This window comes from Pagrus pagrus, assembly GCF_965226575.1.
Source record: "Pagrus pagrus genome assembly, chromosome: 6".
In the NCBI taxonomy this organism is placed as follows: domain Eukaryota; kingdom Metazoa; phylum Chordata; class Actinopteri; order Spariformes; family Sparidae; genus Pagrus; species Pagrus pagrus.
Genome location: NC_140190.1, coordinates 17,263,383 through 17,282,952, shown reverse-complemented (window position 1 = coordinate 17,282,952; position 19,570 = coordinate 17,263,383). Strand labels below are relative to the sequence as shown.

At 40.3% G+C, this 19,570-nt stretch overlaps 1 protein-coding gene across 5 annotated transcripts in view; it reads right to left on the bottom strand.

Moving 5' to 3' along the window:
• The window catches only part of pex5la (peroxisomal biogenesis factor 5-like a), a 102,823-nt gene that overhangs the window by 26,794 nt on the left and 56,459 nt on the right, over nucleotides 1-19,570 (bottom strand). For 2 of the 5 annotated variants that reach the window (XM_084356144.1, XM_084356148.1), the window contains 6 exons: nucleotides 19,106-19,244; nucleotides 12,855-13,064; nucleotides 11,723-11,840; nucleotides 9,878-9,971; nucleotides 9,558-9,587; nucleotides 6,264-6,359 (listed from right to left, as the gene is read on the bottom strand). In XM_084356144.1, coding sequence (XP_084212270.1) covers nucleotides 6,264-6,359; nucleotides 9,558-9,587; nucleotides 9,878-9,971; nucleotides 11,723-11,840; nucleotides 12,855-13,064; nucleotides 19,106-19,244 — 687 coding nt within the window. The remainder of the gene's footprint in view (nucleotides 1-6,263; nucleotides 6,360-9,557; nucleotides 9,588-9,877; nucleotides 9,972-11,722; nucleotides 11,841-12,854; nucleotides 13,065-19,105; nucleotides 19,245-19,570) is intronic. The other 3 variants (XM_084356145.1, XM_084356146.1, XM_084356147.1) reach the window with 3 other exon arrangements.

Sequence of the window (19,570 nt, the reverse complement as noted above, 5' to 3'; positions counted from 1 at the left end):
ATGAATGTACACAGCCAGGAAGGTAATTCGTAGCGTAAGAATTCATGCCAGGTCAGCCAAAACATAGGAACCTTCTCTTATGAAAAAGAGATTGGTACAAAGCAAGTGCCTCAGACTTAGAATAGTAAATTGTACTCTGACTGGGAAAACCAAATCATATCACACTGCTGTCACTTTTGTTCTAAGAATAGACTAATATATCAATGTTAATTGAGAAGTAATGATTATAATTAACTCAGTCTGTTTGGTGTCAGTTCACACCAGCAGCATTCAGCTTTATACTGTGTTTTCTTGAGTACAAATACAGATCACAACCATCGCTCCATTATACAGTTCTATCAGTCATATGACACTCTGAAGATCCCTGGACCATTCTGCACATAAATAAAAGCATAAAGGGAAATGTAGGCCAATAGGCTTTGAAGTACCAATAGTCATCCCTACAATAGTGTCACAATATCAATATCAGGTATTTGCTAAAAAAGCAATATTGGACCTTGCCTATGTGTGTGAGATAGACTCTAAACTCATCTGTTTATTTCAGCTTGAGCTTTCGTAACTTTAGACTCAACCTTTGAAGAAAACCAAGCGCATGATTAGGATTTACTTATCCACTTTGCCCCGGGGGCTTGCATTACAAAAAGTCTCATCATTTACCAGTGACACAGAGCAACCTCCGAAAAAAAATCTCTCCTCGTCTGCAGAGCACGGCTGGTCTGGCCTTTTAATGTTAATGAGCCACCCGCTGCAGTGCAGGCCAAGTCCTTGGTCAGCGAGACAAAAATAGGAGGCTGGAGTCCCGATAATGTCACTCAGACAAAAATAAAATACATTTCAGTGGACAAAGTGCTACAAATGCAGTTTGGCAGACAATGTGATTACCCCTATGTGTATGTCTGTGATAAGAACACTCTTGGGAGCAGCTCTTGTACAGCTCACAGCCACAAAAATTGCAATCAACTGTGAATTCATGACACATGAACAGTGTTCTGGTGTGTGCTGTTGCTTGGTAATCGTGGGCTGCATTAAGGATACTCTCATATTTACAGTTTGGTTTGTTTGGGTTGTACTAAGGACACAACCTTGTTCTTTGGACAGTTTTTGTGACAGAGGCGGGAAATCAAATTCAAAGAAATGCTGCACTTTACTGCTTTTTACATGCACATTTATTTTTTCTAGAATCACAAAAATCTTCAGATGAAATAACTGATTAGGAGCATTATTAGTTGGGACTGCAACTCAACCTCATATGAATAGTTACAAGCATGCACAAAAAGGATGAATATGAGTCTCTTACAGGGACACAATTGAGCACAACACAACTCTGTTTTACCTCCTTTTCACTTTCTGATAGATCAGGGAAAATCCCTGCTCTCCAGTGGTAAATGTGTTACCATGGTTACCAAATCTTTGGCATAAGATATTTTAATCTCAAAAATCTAAATCTAAAATCTATTATCCACTATTCTAACATCCTGTGGTTAGTCTCTTCAGCTCTCACAACACAAACATCAGTCTTTTTACACCTGTGTTGTTTTGTCCGGTTGAATTGGGCTTGCTTGTTTTCCCCCTTTGTGGTATTGATCTTGGTAGATCTGAACACAGCAGTTTTTACCGGTCTTGTCACGAACAACTTCTGAAGCAGTTTGTGGTGGAAACGTGAGCCAACCCTGAGCTGACCCCACTACAAGGCATACTCGACAGGTTGACCTAAATGGCTGCCGTATAGCTGTTAAATGAAGAGCTGAAAACAGACTGCACACCTCCAACTTCTCAGTGAGGTAACCAACTTTTTTTCCCCTCATTAACGTTATCAGGCTCCCCATTAGCACTGGGTTTGAATTCCAGTTCCGAAAAATTGCCAAATAGACACTTTTGCTTTTTGCTTTGACAACAAATCCTCCACCATCATCTTACAGGTCAACTCTATACTTTCATTACATGATAAGGTAAATGTGGCTCCTGCTACTCTGTGCTGCATCTTTGCTGCTGCTGGTACGGACCAGACACTTTCAGTTTGTAATTGTAGCGTCTATCATCTGACAAATTGTTGATAAAAAAAGCTGGAACATCACGTAACACCGGTAACAACAACTACCGTGGCAAGATTTGTTGCTGGCAGTCTGAGGATGAAATAAGGTCTGACCTGGAGGAGTATGAAGTACTTTATGCTGCCTTCTTGATATTTGGGAAGACAGGACCGTATGTCAAGACCTTCCATTCTCATTCAACTTGACTTTATTGTTTTGCTTTATTTCTGTGCTGTATTCACTGCTGACCGAATTGGTTTCCTTGTTGGGATAAAAAAGTCAGATTTTAATATACACTTGCACTATGTACTTATGCACCTCATGCTGGAAACTTATCAGCTTTTAAAGTATTGAGTCTTGTGGTCTGCTTGAGGGCACACTGATGGAAGCTGTTAGTGGAGGTGAAAGCACTACTCATTTACTTTCCCCAGCCGCTTGTTCCCAGCAGGTCTGGGGATTAAAACCACTGACCTTTTGATCAGAAGCCTGCATCTCTAACTTCTAGGCAACTGCACTGCCTTTGCAATCTCTCACTAAACCCAAGCTGCCTCAGACCAAAATTCTGCAAGATAAAAGTGAACCTGTCCTGCTGATGTTTTAATCAAACAAGCTGCCACACAGTCACCTTCATCACGTCTTTATCTGCCCTGAGGGAGCGCTTTCTCATGCCTCACCACAAAAACACCCAGAAGTCACAGTTTGCCTTGCAGCTGTTCCAGTGGTTCTCTATTTAATAAAGATATTGTCATCAGCGTGTATCCTCCTGTGCTTTACATACTCAGAAAACATCGCTTTATCAGCTTCTTTGTAAATGAATTCAAAGCCGAGTTTCCTATCTTGGCCCGCTGACATTTTATTCTCCCTTTTTGTGTGTGAACAGGAATAAAACCTACACTTTCTCATCAGTGCCAGCTTTGTGAAATGGATAATATTTGGGAGCCTAATTCCTTGTCTACTCCCTGTGCGGGTCCTAATTTTCATACATTTGGCTGCTTCACCTAATTGAATGAATTGGCAGAAAGGCAGTGTGCTGATTTAATGTTCTCTCCGCCGTCTGAGCCGTCCCTGCCTCCGTGTCTTTATAAGTATGAAATAGCATGCATATGCACAGCTACTTAAATGGAAATTATCTGATTGTGGGCTTTGACATTGGCAGCTGAAACCAAAATGGCTGACCACTTGCATGAGAGCTCCTCTGGAGTGGAGGCCAGCACTTGGGCTACTCGATCGAAGTTGCAGGATACTGTTACCAATCGATGCGCCATACTCAGACGCTTTTCCAGGAGCATCTGAGAATCTCATCACTTACCTGCCCTCTGGCTGACGCACAAACTCAAACTGTGCAATTATTTGGGGAGGATGCAACTCATGGCTTATACAAGATGTGACGTCATCGCTAACTTTGGGAAAGGATCCCCAAGCGGGCGGTCCACTCCTCCACAGCTGCTGCTCTCACTTTCTCAACGTCTTCCCGTCACTGCTCTATTATTTATTGACCATTACACACAGCTCAGTGTGCAACAGTCGTCTGTAGCCCTCAGTAAACTGGAGTAACATAACGCTGCAGAGTTCATGCCCATTTTCTGGGAAGGGTGACATCAACTGAGTGGTAGAATGGTTTTCATTCAGGTTGTACAAAAGCTTTTTTAGTCACTCAGGTAGTCGTTGTTGGGCCAATGTGATGTAACCTTTGCAAAAATATCTTCAGCTAAAGGAAAACCTAAAAAAGTATCCAAACCTATTGTATGATAAGGTAGTGTTATGAAGTTCACTGACTTCCTTCTTCACTCTCTGATGTGTCATCTGGTGTTTCCACAAAAATAACAACAGGCGACCAAATGAAACGCATTTTATGATGCGTTTCATTTGGTCGCCTGTTGTTAGTTTTGACTAAAAGTAAAGATTTTTCTGTGTTTAAACATTGTTTTTAAAGTTTTTCATGAAGAGGTAAAAGTGGTGAGAGCGTATTTAGAAAAAAACGCTTTTTCTTTCTCAAAGATAGATTTTCCATGTTGTCTTTGTAGCAGACCCTATCACCTCCCTGATCGCACGACAACATCAAGCATATTTCACACATTCAGTGTTTCAGCCCGATATAGTCATATCTAATTACTGTAATACTAACCCTAATTACCTTCCTGTTGTGTGTATGAACTTGGACTAATAAACTATCCACTAGCACCACAGGGGCAAATGCATAGCAGGAGTCAAGGAAATGACCATTTGACATATGGATAAAAAAAAGGAGTTCCAGGAGTCAAATGGCAATCAGCTCCATAGGGCTTCAGGTATATATAGTCTAATGGCTGGAACGATTGCGAAGCTACGTGGGTAACGATGTTGGAAAAGTAATAGTGGAAAAAGGTCTCCCAGCTTAAATTTAAAAGAAGTCTCATTTTATTGCATCTCTTTCTTTTCTACAAGCAGTCAAGGGATTTGTCCACCATTTCTTATAAAGTTAAGGACTCATGGCAGAGGTCTTTTTTGTTTCTTTTGAGGAAAAGAAAAAAATACTTTACTAAATGAAATGACAAAAAAAATACATGCCATATCTTTCTTACTATAAAAGTTTTATGATCAACATAGGGTGGTTAAAGGTCCAGGTAGCCCCATTTTGGACAGAAGAGTTTAGGGAAGTGGCTGTGTGCAACTCTTTATTGGTGATGGGGACGTTACCAAATGTGCCAAATGAACCAGTAAGTTCTCTCATTCTTGAAGCTTTTTCCACTGTGAATCAGAAACACGCTATTACAAAACCTCTTGCAAGAGGCATTAATGTCAACTTTCTGTGGCTTATTTCCAAATTTGTTTACGTGTTCAGCCAGAATGTGCTCCTTACTGCCCCTTGTGGCTGATGAGGAAAATAACAGCAGCTCTCAGCAACTCAGACAAGGTCATGAGCACTTTTCAGCTCAGTGCACTAGAAAGAAGCAAAGAGATGTACGCTCAGGCTGGATAATGATGAGATCCATGCTCTATTTAAAGAGTTTTCAGACCTTGTGTTTTGAGTTTAATAGAGAAAAGGTTTCATAAAAAAAGACTCAAGGGTTAGGTTAACAAATCGTAGGTGTGGTTAACTTAAGGAGCGGTGCACAGCTGCTTCCTTAAGAAAATAGGGCTTAGGCCAGAGGGTACATCTCATGTCTCTTAAATAGACCCTTTTCATGACAGACATTTTGACAGGAAAAGCACAGGTGACATTTCTAACACTAGTGAGGCTGCATTCCATTTAGGTGAGCTAGCTCCAGGGCTCTGGTATTGTGCATGCTCACTCACTGACATGGCTTACTGGCACACTTAATAAAATGATTGATATTATTGGTCACACGTGTGCTTTTCCTGTCAAGTCAAATTGACTGCCATGAAAAGGGTCTATTGCATTTATGTTTCCCTCACTTGCTTCTTTTCCATGGAGAGATGCAGGACACCATGCATGTTTGAAGAGGAACGATACATCCTTTCCCCTGAAGCATTTTGTGAAGTTTAACAACATTTAGATTTAGGGTTGGCTTATTTATACGTCATAGTGTTCAGACAGGCTGCTCTTGTGTATCCTCGCGCATGGCTCCTCAGAGATCCCACCTCACACCTCCTTGCATCAGCAATAAGAGCCTATAGGGACGAGGAAGCTGATCAACGATTCAGATTCAAGCGAGGATCGAGAAGTGATTTTGGATGTACCCATAGTAATCTAAAGAACAGGGGTCACCAACCTTTTTCAGACGGAGAGCTACCTCAAGCAGAGAGAGTAATTTGAAGGGCTACCTGCCCTGATCGATTGTGGATGCCATTGCTCTCTCAGACGGATAAAAAATAAATTAATTAAAGTATAAAATGCTAAAACGGGTCGCCAAACATACTTGGCCCCACCCAAGTAAAGTATATGTGTTAGAAACACTGCTATACATTTAACATGTTTCAAGACAGTCTAGGTTTAAGGTGCCCTTTGAGCAACTCATATAATCACTGTGGGCGACCAAGCACCCGTGATCACCGTGTTCGCGACCCCTGCTGCTGAAGAACACTTGCTGACTGGGATTCAGTATTCTGCTAAAAAAAGTTAAAGAACAAGACAAAGTAGACAAGGCCAGGACTGAAGAGACAAAATTCTGCTGTTTAATAATGAAAAACAAACTTGGTCTTCCCTGTTAAATCTCATTAAAAGTCAGCGGTGGAGATGCTTTCAGCTGACAGGTGACAGATGTGAGGTGTACTAAGCAGCACTCTGCTTACCTCAACAGCAGCCTTGGCTCGCTCAAACTCCTCCTCAAGGGACTGATGTCTGGACAGGAGGGCGCTGCCCCACCGCTGCTCCTTGCTTAGGCGAGCCTGTCACACACACACACACATACACACACACATTTTATAACATATACATATATGCACAAACAGAAATCCATTAAACATACGCACACTCACATTTACACAACACATTGCAAACGCACACACACATCCACATAGCACCCCACGTGACAACCACACACACACACACACACACACACACACACACACACACACACACACACACACACACACACACACACACACACACACACAATCAGCCAGAGGGAGAGACAGGCAGGGAGAGTGTGCAGGGTCAGCCGTCTCTGCTTTCTCAGGGACGAGTAAATATCCCTGCCTCGACAAAGCCTCTCACATGCTTAGGAAGGCCAGCAGAATCACTACTGTCAGCATCTCGCCCCACCCCTCATCTGAATGCCATGCTTCTCATCGAGCCTCTCTCAGTTTCACCTCCTTTCTCTCCTGTGCACCTGTACATGCAAAATCCCTATCTGAAATATGCTGAGAGCCTCTCAGTTACAAACTTGCATACTGTACAAAGTCTTGTCCTGGTGTACAAAATCCCCCCCGAACAATTACATGTGGCCTTGCATCATGACAGTGTGGCGTGGTTTACATGATTCCTCGTTACACCTACACATTTAACTACGCGGGGTTGATTGTTTTGAGATACCCTTTCATGCACAGATTTGATATGGCACAAGATTTACTGTAAATAGCAGTGACTGTATGTTTCCCAGGGCTAAAAGAAATCCATTACAGACACAGAGAAATGTGTGTGGAGTCAGTGACTTCACCCCAGAAAGGGTTGTTTAGCAGTCAAGCCAGCCATTACCTGTATAAATCCCCATCTCTACAGACTGCCATTATGCAGGATTAATTGAGGTTACTTAATCTTAGTATTAACGGAAATTGCCTCATCCATTTATCGTAGATAACCATATTTTTTATTTACAAGAACTAAATGCATGCAGTGTTAAAACAAAATCGCACCATATTTACCACATATTTACCATATATTTACCATATTTTTAAGTCTTTATGTGTGGAGAAACTGCTGTAGTAGGCTTGTTAAAGGAAAAATCCACCCAAAAGCACTCTAAGACTATTTACAAAACAGGTGTGAACCATTTTGTTTTGTTCTGGCTGCTTTTTTTAAAATTCCCCCTGAAGTGATTTCCAGTCCAGTTATGGGATAATAAAAGAAGGTATATATCAACGGTTGATAAACAAAGAGGGCTTCTTTCCAGACTCATAGTTTTTAAACTTAAGTACAAGAGGAAAGTCAATCTAGATGAGGCAGCGACACCAATTTGACTGCCAACACAAAACTCAATAGACCAGAATGCAAGCAGTCTGATTTGTGTTGAATCAGGGCCATTGGCTTGAGTTTGTCAAATGTGTTTAAACTTTATGTCCATATTTCCACCTTTGATTCACAGCACCAGGTGAAGGCGGGTACTCAGTTGAATTTCTGAAAGAGCATCATGGGAAATGGAGGAAATCGTACCAGCAATAGATGAGGCACATTGAAAAAAAGAAAGAGTATCGTATCGTATCATATCATATCATATCGTATCGTATCGTATCGTGTCATATTTTATACTCAGAACTATAGACATCTAACTAATGTTAGCTAAATGAACTGGTTGAAAATACTGTCTCTGGCTGACATGTTCATTTTCCTACCTGACTTGTTTTAAAACCGGAATCCTGTAAAAGTTTTTTGTTGTTGTTTTAGTGATGCTACATACATAATTTCATCCTGAGGCTAAAGCTGCAGAAAAAAGCCGAAGAAAAGATAAACATCCTCACCACTTGATGATCATGTAGAGAACCTTCAAAATGTATGTAGTTGGTTAATGATGGGCTTTTTGGACTTGGTTGGAACAGTGCTGCTGTAGTAGCAGTAAACCTAATAGCTGGGTATAGGGGTGTCGCAATACCACAATATTTACAATAACTGTGATGTAAAAAAATGAAAAATTGATATTGTGATTGATATTGTGATTGATAATTGATAATCATGTAGTGAAAATCTGATATTGTGGTAGCGCTAGTACATAGATACACTTCCAATACATTACACTTATATACAGCTCAGTAAACATTGCTTTAACATGTATAGAAAGTCCAAAGCTTGACAGGCCGGCTGTGGCTATTTACAATGTTAAGGTCGAGTGGGACAAACACTGTTTGGGCAGCAAAAAAATTGCTATGTAGCGCTCAATTACCACTAATTTCCATTTGTTGATAATGGATGAAATGTGACTAAATCAAATCAAATCACTTTTATTTATACAGCCCAAAATCACAATCACATTGCCTCAGTGGGCTTTTCTGTACAGTGAGCCACATCCTCTGTCCTTAGACCTTCGATTCGAGTGAGGAAAAACTTGCCATATGAGAAAGAAACCCTTTTAACAGGGGAGAAAAACCTCAGAAATCTACTGGACCTTTAGTTGAGATTATTTCATCGTACATATTGATCTCAAGGTCTAGAATAAAAATCTTGCTCAACTAATATGCAGTATTTAGTCAGTCCCATCTAAGGGTGGATTTTTCCTTAAGCCTTAATTATTTGGGCCTAGGGTTAGGGTTAGGGTTTGGGTTAATGTGTTCCAGTGAATGTAAGTTTCATGCAACACGCCCCTCTTTGCATGCATTTTCTGTTTGTGTGTGTGTACAGTGGAACCTGCCAAGAAGGAAACTACTGTAAAACCACTCTGTACAGTATCTCTATCAGCTATTATGTAACTCCTGAGAAAAACAAATATAGTGTTTGTTTGCCAATAACTTCCCTCCATTTCAAACAGTTATCTTTAATCCCAGATCTATTATTCATCAGAGTGTTGAAAAGGTGATGTATGTTTAGCCAGCTTGGTGAGATCAGCACTAATGGGCTCAGAGTAAGGCGGTTGAATTATTCATAGGCTATTAATCTAATAATGGCGTCTGGAAACAAGACCCCTTATGCAGACCTACACAAAGACATCAACTCAGGAGGAAAGCGCTTGACATTTGGACCTCGTAGCACCACAAAGGAATAATCTCAAGGCCAACAGTATATCTGGATTTCCTCAAAGGTGCATTTTGGCTTCAATGCAATCTCCTCTTTTTGGGTCTTTTTAAGTCAAATTTACGAGATGGTGTGATGCTTTCATTTCCCGGTGCAAATGTAGAAGTCTTTCAATGTTATATGAAAGGATGCAGAGGGAGGCTTACATGTCTTCCACTAATATACTGCCTGTTGAGCTGAAATGGAAGAATTGTAGGTGTTAGGACAAAATGACGGTTTAACAATTACAAAACAGGGTGTCTGATTACAAACAAAATTTAACATTAAGGCGACATTATCATGCATTTACATGCAGTTGCTAGATAAACAGGTTACATTCATAAATTCATGAAATTCTTACGAAGGCATTTAACCATCCGAAGAGATGTGTGAAGCAGTCTCACTTCAAAAGAATGTTGATTTCAAGTACAGACAGTGCATACAATAATGATGATTACTGCCTGCTCCTGTCACGCTGAGCACTTACTTGAGATGCTAGGGCAGACTCTGGCTCGACTTTGGTATTTACTTCCAAGGAGTTCTTATTCGATGGCTCTAATTGGGTTTTACAGTCTATGGACCTAAAGTAGAAGAGAAACAGGTGGTGTACATAATACAGACTTGACTTGATATGAACAAAACATTTCTGTTACTTTTCATAATCCAGGAGGTACAGTATCTTGAGTATATGCACATGAGATTTCTCCACTACTCCTGCAAAACAGATTTCAAGGGCACTTAAACTTTTGGGGCTATTTCTGACTCAAAATTCATTGGCCTCCACGAGAACACAAACAACCAGATTGCCCATGCAACTGGCCTCTATGTATAGGCAAGTGTAAACCCAATGTGAAAATGATCCTGATTGGCTCTGCCTGAGAACCCAAGGACATGCCCTAAAGCATATCCTGCTTTATTGCCAATTGTCTTAAATGGACCCATAATTCATAAAATGAACATCATCCTGTGTTGAAAAAGACCTGAAGCTAGCGATTGAAACCATAAACTCATTAGGAAACAGTTTACCAAGGTAATACATTGAGTTAAATAGGGTAATTTTCTTATAAGCTTACATACAATCTGACTTATTTTTGAAACCAGTTGAATCGCCCCTTGCTGGCTAGTAGGAAGAACGCAGGTTTAAGGCTCTTCCGCATTGGCTTCACTTTTCAGACCTGGAAGCTCCACCCATTTTATACAGCCAATTGTTTTAGTCGTAATTGTTGGGAAAGAAAGTTTTTTTTGGCACATTAACTAACCGTCGAGGAGGTTACGTCCTTACCCATGTCCATCTATTAGTTGGTTGATTGTCAGCAGGATTACACACAAACTACTGAACTAACTCCACAAAACCTGGAAGGAGGATGTGTCTCGGCCCAGAACTTTTAAGGGTGAATCTGGGTATAGGGACAGATCCAGGATTTTTTTCTTCGACATGAGGGCGTTATTATACATTTTAATTAATTTGTCAGGGAATAATACATGGATCTGGATACATGTGAAAAAAATCTGGTGTATTTAGGTGGCTGGTATCTAGCGAGTTTAAATTATAGTTATAGTTTTGGGTGGTAAAATCTTAAGTGATACAGGGCTCTCAAGTTTGATTTTGGATTAGGCTCGATTGAATTGATGGGGACTATTGGGTGGAGGTACGCGCTCTACTGAGTGCCATCCTAATTTAGTATGGTTAAGGATAACCAACACTAACATTTTGGAAAAATGTTTTTAAGTTACACGTCTGGCAGATATGGAGCAGCATTAGCATCATTTAGAGTTGTGTTTCTGGGCACCGTGTTAGTCCAATATTCACTCTCCTCTAAACTCCACTTACTCATGAGGGAAATATGTGAATCTTAAGCTGCTAAATGCTGCACCATGTTCATCAGCTAGTCGCTAACTTTGTCTGACTGTCCCCTGCATGAAAGCCTGATGTATTACATGTTTATCAAACACCCAAACCTCTCTGGGCTCTATTTTACGCTTGGGGCAAAGCGGCGCACAGCACAGCGCAGGTGTAATTGCTAGTTTCAGACTGACGCAGTTTTCATTTTCACGTCCAGCGCCCACGTTGCGTAAATAGCAAATGAACTTGCGCCCACCTGCGTGAAGAGCGCATTACATGTAGATGCACCTACACAGGCGGGTTCACACCGTTCGTACACTCTGATTTATGATTTGAGAGGCTGCTTTCAGTTATTTTAAACATTTCCATGAATGCAGTAATGTACTGTTACAAATATCATGGCACATCTAATCAGCAAATCTAAAAGCTGTAGCTATAAACTCTAAAGCTGTTGCTATCCCATCAATGCCTGGTCAGGAAGACACCTACCACAGAAACTCATTGGAGGAATTTTTAGAAGAACGCCGTCTCTCCATCTTCCATTTTCTGTTGCCATTCCTCTCAGGGTTCAGCTCTTCCCATTTATCCAGTGGTGAACCAATAGTAACTGGGGACAATAATAAAATAATCAACAATAAAATAAATAAAAATAAAACATCACGAAACAGACTCAATTAACAAAGGAACAACACCCTCACATTTAATCCAATGAATCACTCTAAATCTTTTAACTGTTCATTTGGACCAACGCTAAAAAAAACAAAAAAACATTTAAATTTTGCACTGATTAACAATAACACTAATTTAAAAACTAAGTGGTTATGTTTTCCATGAGATGAAAAACGAACAGATTACATCCACTAATGGAGTCTCTCTGACAGGACAAACAGTGAGCTAAAAACAGACTGATAATTACTGCTGTGAGTGTCCTAACTGAAAAAAAAAAGACATAAAGTTTTGCTGGAAAACATCGCTAGAGTCATCATCAATCTTACAACCATGAATAATTTACCACACTGTAGTTTGACTCACTCTGTATAATTAGTTCTCACTGAAGACTTTAACCTTTTCAACTGGCAAATACGAAAGTAATTGGACGTTCCCCTTTTAATGTCTTTTAAGATGATCCCTTTCATTAAAGTAAATTGGCTTGATCCTGCTTTGGCCTATCTTGAACATGTGTGAGGTCAGCTCCACTGGGGATGATGGGAGTACGAGCTTTTGGTGTATGCAGGGGGTTGAGGGTTGATGGGAGTTTCACAGCTTTTCACAGCTGAGTGAGGTGGTTGATGGCACGATAAAGAAGGGTGAGGTACTGTGTGCAATGATAGGATTTCATTTTTATATACTGTATTATACAAATATTCAATACCAGTTCTCTATTGTTGGTGGTACAGACACATGTCATACTCAGTCCTGAATGCAGGCTATCATCTCTACTATGTATGGGTTTTTAAGTGTATTTTCACTGTGTACTGTGTGTTGCTGTTTCTTTGTCGCAGGACTGTCAGTGCATACCAAATAACTGATGGTTGGTCTGCATCATTGTCCCTACAAAGATGTTAGGAATGCTGTACTTGTGGCTCTTATGAAACATCCAAAGTTTACAATCAGTCCCTACCTGAGTCGAGTGACATCCTCTCTGGGGTTCTCATGCTTGGTCCTGTGTGTTCAACTTCCACCTGGATCAGCTCCGTCTCATCCGTCTTCTTCCTGTGATGGTTGTTCTTCTGGCTGTTGCCCCGGGACGACAGGGGACTCTTCCTGTCTTTGCTGTTCCTCCTGTCGCCAGGTTCACTGAGATCCAGCAGGTCCAGTGTTGAAGACAGAACTGTGAGGGACGTGACACAAGTTTAGCCTTTACGTTTTTACACAGTCATTGCATACAGGTACATGTGCAGTCGACAGGCTCACATCTTAGACATGAATGAGGGACATCAACGCCAAATGTACTGCATCTTGAACCAGTAATATGACTTCTGTCTGTATTGCTGGTTCACAAAAATGCTTTAACCTCATCTGGGATTTTATAAATGTGAGGAAGTGTTGGGTTAGACACGTTCTGAAGCAGGAAAAGTACACATGAATTTGTGCAAATATACAGTATAGATACTTTCGTGAAGTTTCATCACCCAATGGGATGGATGCTGGATCACAAAAATACCTGCAGAGTTGAAAAGGAGAGAGATCCATAAACCAAAAGGCTCTCTCTCAGAGGAGAAGGTTCTTCCGCAGACCTCACCGTGAGGCTCTTTGTCTAAAAGTTTTATATTTCTTGAAATAAGAGCTTTTTGGGGCGCAGATTCTCACTCCTTTTCAACAAAAATGATGAAAACAGGTTATATCAGATGAAAAGTAATAAATTGGCCGTCCAATTTTACTGTTCAAACATGTTATTTTCCTACACAATGCTGCAGCCAAATGCTTTAAATCTTCTACCGTTGCCATGATTATCAATGTCCAAATCAGTATGTGAATACGTTGAATCCTTTGAATGTATGTGGGTAATTCTCACAAAAACTTAGAAGCTGCAAAAGTGTCATTAAGGACAGCAATCCAGGTCGTGTTCAGGTATACATAGATCATTTTATGCTATAAGAAACACTATTTCAATCTCTTCTTTGCTGTTCTTTTGTTGCCTTACAGCTCTTTGAAATGTAGTTTGATTTAATACCAGCTCAACTTGCGAACAATTGTCATTTGAGTGATTTATTCATACTTCACTCTCAATAGTTCAGCTTTCTTATTGCAGTTATGTCAAGGTTGTTCATGCTATTAAGTGGTATAATTTTGAAAACCTTCCTTTCTCTTTTTGTGATAAGACAGAACGAAAGGTTTAAGTTATTGTTCGGCACCAAGCTTTGATTTTGATCTACACATTTTCCGACATGGCGAGTAGAGCTGTCAAAGGTACTTAAGCTGTCACAGCGTTGCCTCCTGGGTGGACATCTAAAAAATTTGCTGCTGCTCTTTTCAGAGGATCTAAATATACGACAGGCCACTGCACAGTTTGATAAGGATAAGGCATGCAGCCCCTTGAGGAGCTCCAGTTTGGTCAATTAAGTAATTCAATCTCAGGTTGGTAGAGCGGCAAAGAAGGACAGAGCCTTCTGTCAAGGGTCTCAACTTTTGTCTGCGCTGACGTCTAGCTTCATGACTACAGACTCTCTGACGGTGTTAAAATTCTGTGCTGATGGCTGCTCAGAAGAGGATGTTTTGGTTCGAGTATTGTTAATTATTTCCGAAGCCTTTTGTATCTACTGAATGTCTTTCATTGTAAATCAAACCCACACTTGACCCAAATAGTTTCTTCCCACTGCTGATATATTTTCTCTATTTACAGCCACTTTAGTCTCTCATCTTGTTTATTGAATTTTTTCTGTGTCAGTAATTTGATTTGTTGTGGTTTGAGTCAAATCAACATTATGTCGTGCTGCTGGCTGTTGTTGCCAGTTGTGTTGTTGATGAAAATGAATAAATAAAGCAAAATCATACTCACTGCACTGAAATGCATTCAAAGGATCCTAATTCTGGCTGACGTTTTTCCTCTTTAGATAATAGTAATTGCCATTTTCGCTACTGGTTGTCATGCATTTCTTGCTTCCAAGGTGAACATTATTATATCTCCTCAATCCTTGTAGGGTCACATTACATTGTCAGTATACACATATTATATATGAAGCACATCTGGCTTTGGAGTTGAGGTGTTATCCATGTTATCGTCCAATAATTTGTAACTTTATAATGATCTTTTTCATTGCGGCAAGATTTTTATAAACGTGTTTGAAAAAAACTTGGACCAGACACATGGTAAGATTAGAGATCCCTAGCTCCAGTACAAAAAAAAGAAGCACTGGTTATCTGAGGAACCTCCAAAGTTTTCTTATTCATTTCCAAGGATCCTCGCTGTCTTTTGCGAAAATGCAAACTCAAAACTACAGACACATGACTGCATAATTGGCGTGCTGCTGTTTCATGACAACCAACTGAGAGCATTTTTTGACTGAAATCTCTGCGTAATTAGAGAGTGTGCTTGTCTTCCATGCCTTGTGCTCTTTAGACGACAAGTACAATTACAAATCAAGGGAGACACACTCGTGGGGAAGGTTGCCTGAAGAGTTTTCAGCATCAAAAATAAACGCAAGCTGTTCATGAAAAGGCAATGATGTCAAAAATGTTTTGGCACCCTCGAGTCTACTTGAAATGATGAGACGGGAAGACAATTGCACAGACAAGTAAGTTTCCTCATCAACTGGATATTTTAACTGGATGCTTGTGAACTGTGTAGTTATCTAATGGCTCATGATTTGCTCTGTGGTGGCCAATGGACTGGTGGTGCGCAAATCAATGTAGCCTTTGAGAATTTTACCGGAGTCTTCAGCTTTTCAGCTTGACAGCATAATAGGTTAAGTCATCCTTAATGATCCTTGCAGGGAAATTTGTTCTTGCATTTTACTCTATACTAAGTATTAGAAGCAGCTGCGCCCAGGGACCAACTCCAGTCAAGGGCACTGACAGGAGAAATAACGTAACATACACTGTTGGATGCATTTAGCTTTCATTTCGGCACGCATTCGCCATGGCATCGCTTTGATAAGCTTATGCAATGTCACAACATTTAGTTCCGTCTGATGAGTCTTGACATTGTTATCTTGGAATATGTCCGTGCCATCAGGGAAGAACAAATCCATTGATGGAAAAACCTGATCATTCAGTATATCCAGGTTGGCAGCTGACACATAACGTTCCTAAACCTAGACCTGACCTGATCATAACACTGCCCCCACAGGCTTGTACGGTAGGCACTAGGCACGATGGGTGCATCACTTCATCCGCCTCTCTTCTTGCTCTGATGCGCCCAGAAGGTAAATCTGGACTCAACAGACCACATGACCTTTTTCCATCACTCCAGAGTGCAATCTTTATGCTCCCTAGCAAACTAAAGCCTTTTTTTTTCTTCGATTAGCCTCACTGATAAGTGGTTTTCTTACAGCTACACAGCTGTTTAGTCCCAATCCCTTGAGTTCTCTTTGCATTGTGCAGGTGGAAATGCTCTTACTTTCACAGCAAGCAATTGGATTTTTTTATGATTTGATTTCACTAAATGCTTAAATGATCTTGCAACACTTGTATGGAAACACAGGCAAACTCAAAAGGCTCTGCCCCAGCCGGGATTCGAACCCCTACTTGCTGTAACCACCGAGCCAAACTAGTGTGAGAGAGGAACGACTTAGACTACTAATACAACCTCTACGACAAAGGTCTGGTAGGTGGGTCACTGTAACGCTGCAATGGTTATTTTGGGAATGGTGACATAAGTTGTTTTGACAAATGGATTTTGGATGATGGAGTTGTTTTGCCATTTTTAATGTAACCCTTACTCCAACAAAATGATGTACTGTCTTCCTTCTTCTTTGGAGTAAGTCTAGAAAACCACTGTAGGTAGTAAGTAAGTTGGCAGGAAATTTGCTGTTTGTGATAGAGCAGACAAACACACTGTTAAACAACATTTGGATTTACAGTTTAACATTTAGCAAATGTGAAAGTGTGAGGAGAGAAGAGATTGAGCTTAAATGATTGAAATCTCAAGCAATCATTTGAGAAGAGTTCAAAAAGAGTTCAGAGGTGCACTGTTGTGTCTTTAGAGATTTCCTGTGAGTACTGATCTAGCATGTTAGAGCAAGTGCTGACTAAAGAAAAAAAAAGATGTTTTGTGCGAGTATTGTAGAGAGGGGATTTTATCCAGCGAGGAGGCGGTGATGAGAGGCTCCTTTTGAATAAATGAGTTTCAGCCTTCATCTGGAAATTAGTGGTGATGGATCATGGGGTAGTGTGAAGGACACTGTGCTGAACAGGGGCAACCAGCTGATAAGGTTAGTTTACAGCTGCAGACTTTTTCTCATCCTCTTACTTAAATTCAAAATTTAAACAGACAGCTGTTTGACTGGTGTGTTTCCAAACCCCAGTACCCATGTAAGCATTTTATAATTTATGACAAGAGTTTTTAAAATTACATCAACGGGCAAAAAATAGTCATCAACCTCAAAATCAACCCAGAAGTGGAAGCTGCATGCAAGAGAGAGCACAACATGATGTAGGTCTCATGTGGATTAGCATATTTGAGCTGGTAATTATCATTAATCATTGATTTCCTTTGCCTGCTAATTCCTGCTCAGGTTTATTCAGTGCTGGAATGTTTGCCAGTCCATCACAGTGTGAAAACAGATTGACAGACAATCACACCTAATATCCATTTCACCTGCATGTCTTTACACTGTGGGAGGAAATGAGAGCAGCTGGAGGAAACCCAAGTGAACATGTGGAGAACATGACAAGTTGGCACTGATGATTTCATGTGTACAATCCAAACCCTTTTAATGGCACCTTTATAAAATTGCACATTGACTAAATTCTAGACACAATCTGACCATTTTGGGAATCGTATAAGGCCTACGTCAGTGTCAATGGGAGCAGCAGGAGGCACTGGGGAGACAGAAGGAGAGTTTCCCACAACAGTCCCCCATACTTTGCCCAGCTGAATCACAACAGTCACTGGCCAGTTTGGAGATCACACGTGTCAGCTGTGCAATCTGGTTCTGAAAATCATCATTTAAAAGATGGTGCAGCTCAGTAATTAAGGTCCCATCCATGTGGAAACCAAGATGGCATCTGTCAAAGTCAGAACATTTAACTTCTCGACACCTACTTTGACCAGTTGATTTTCAGTTTATTTATTTGCAGAATAAAAAGGTTATAACAAATATATACTGTTTAAGACACATATATATGAAGGGAGACACTTGAACATAAAATCCACATGCACTCTGCTGATGTCAAGATGTTGGGTTTCTCTTCCTGTTCAGATCAATTGAGCTATTCTCCATGTAAAAAATTATTTGAGAGTTTTCGCCGATGCTTTGACTATTATGGAGCTGTGATGACCCCTGACTCCAATTTCACATTTGACCCGGAAAGCTGCAGGTTTGAGTGCAGTCACTAGGATCTGACATAATTACTGTCCGCCATGTGAAAACTTCACCCATCCCCGGATTTTTTACAATCCGCACCGTAAAAATGCAGATTAGAATTGCCAGATATTCCAAATCTAAATTCCACAACATACATGAAGCTTAAAACTTGTTTATCTGCAGATCTGAGTGGAGAAGACTGTAACGTTCCTAAAATGTATAGAATTATCCATTAAGTTTTCTATATTGATTCCCACTGTTGGAAGTTTAGTACTAATGTCACCCATTGCACAATGGTTTATTGGCTCCTTACTTGAAAATCAACACGACATTCCTCCTAATAATGCATAGGTATCATTTTCACTGGGGATGCTGGGGATGTCCCCGCCACTTTTTGAAATGTACAATTTTGTGTCCATCACTTTATTAAAGCGTTATTTGTGAAAAAAAACAAAAACATTTTAAAAGTTCTGAAAAATTGTTTGCAACACTATCAAAGAATTTTCAGATTTGTTTAGTGTCAAAAACAGATAATAATAATAATAATAATAATAATAATAATAATAATAATAAATTTCATATCAAACTGAAGTTGATACTCAAGAGCTTTGGTCTGCATGTAAAACCTCACATAACATGGTCTTTGTGTGATAGTAAAAGTGTGCAAGGTTCCACTGTGATTTATTAGACACGTGGGCACAGCCGTGTTGCTGTGGTTGATAAAAACATCTGTTGTGTCCCACAAGTGCCTCAAGTGTTCAGAATCACGGGTGGTGTCAGAGAGCTTTCCTCTACATACAGTACATCAGTTATTCTGCTGACATGGTCTTAATAATAAAGGGCATCTTAAACAGCAAGTTAAAAAAGACTTGAAATGTTACTGTACTTGTATGATCCTGCGTACATTTGCGTGTCAATAACTGTACTGTACCAGCTGTGTTGGAAGTCACTGGGCGGGAAAGCCCATCACACTTGGTCTCGCAGAGGAAGTCGTCGATGGAAGGGCTCAGAAGCGGGCGGCTCTCTTGTTGCTCACTCACCAGCTGTAAGGGCAAACAGACAAGACAGTTCAGGCTCTCACTGAGCAGAACAATGTCCGTAAGACTCCCTGGCATGTCATTACTAAGAGAAGATGAGCCCTATGAACCCAGAGTGCATATGCTAAAACATCCTTGCATCACAAAAGGGTTTCAACTCGTCTGTATCTCATAGATAGATAGATAGATTGTTAAAAATGCAATGAGATGGAGTGGGAGTATGAGGATGTGCATGTTCACCAAAAACAAAGTTATTAAAGGGTCAAAACAGAGTGAAGTTTGGCTAAGATTCATCATTTATTCACAGCATCTTGACACAGATACACTGAAGT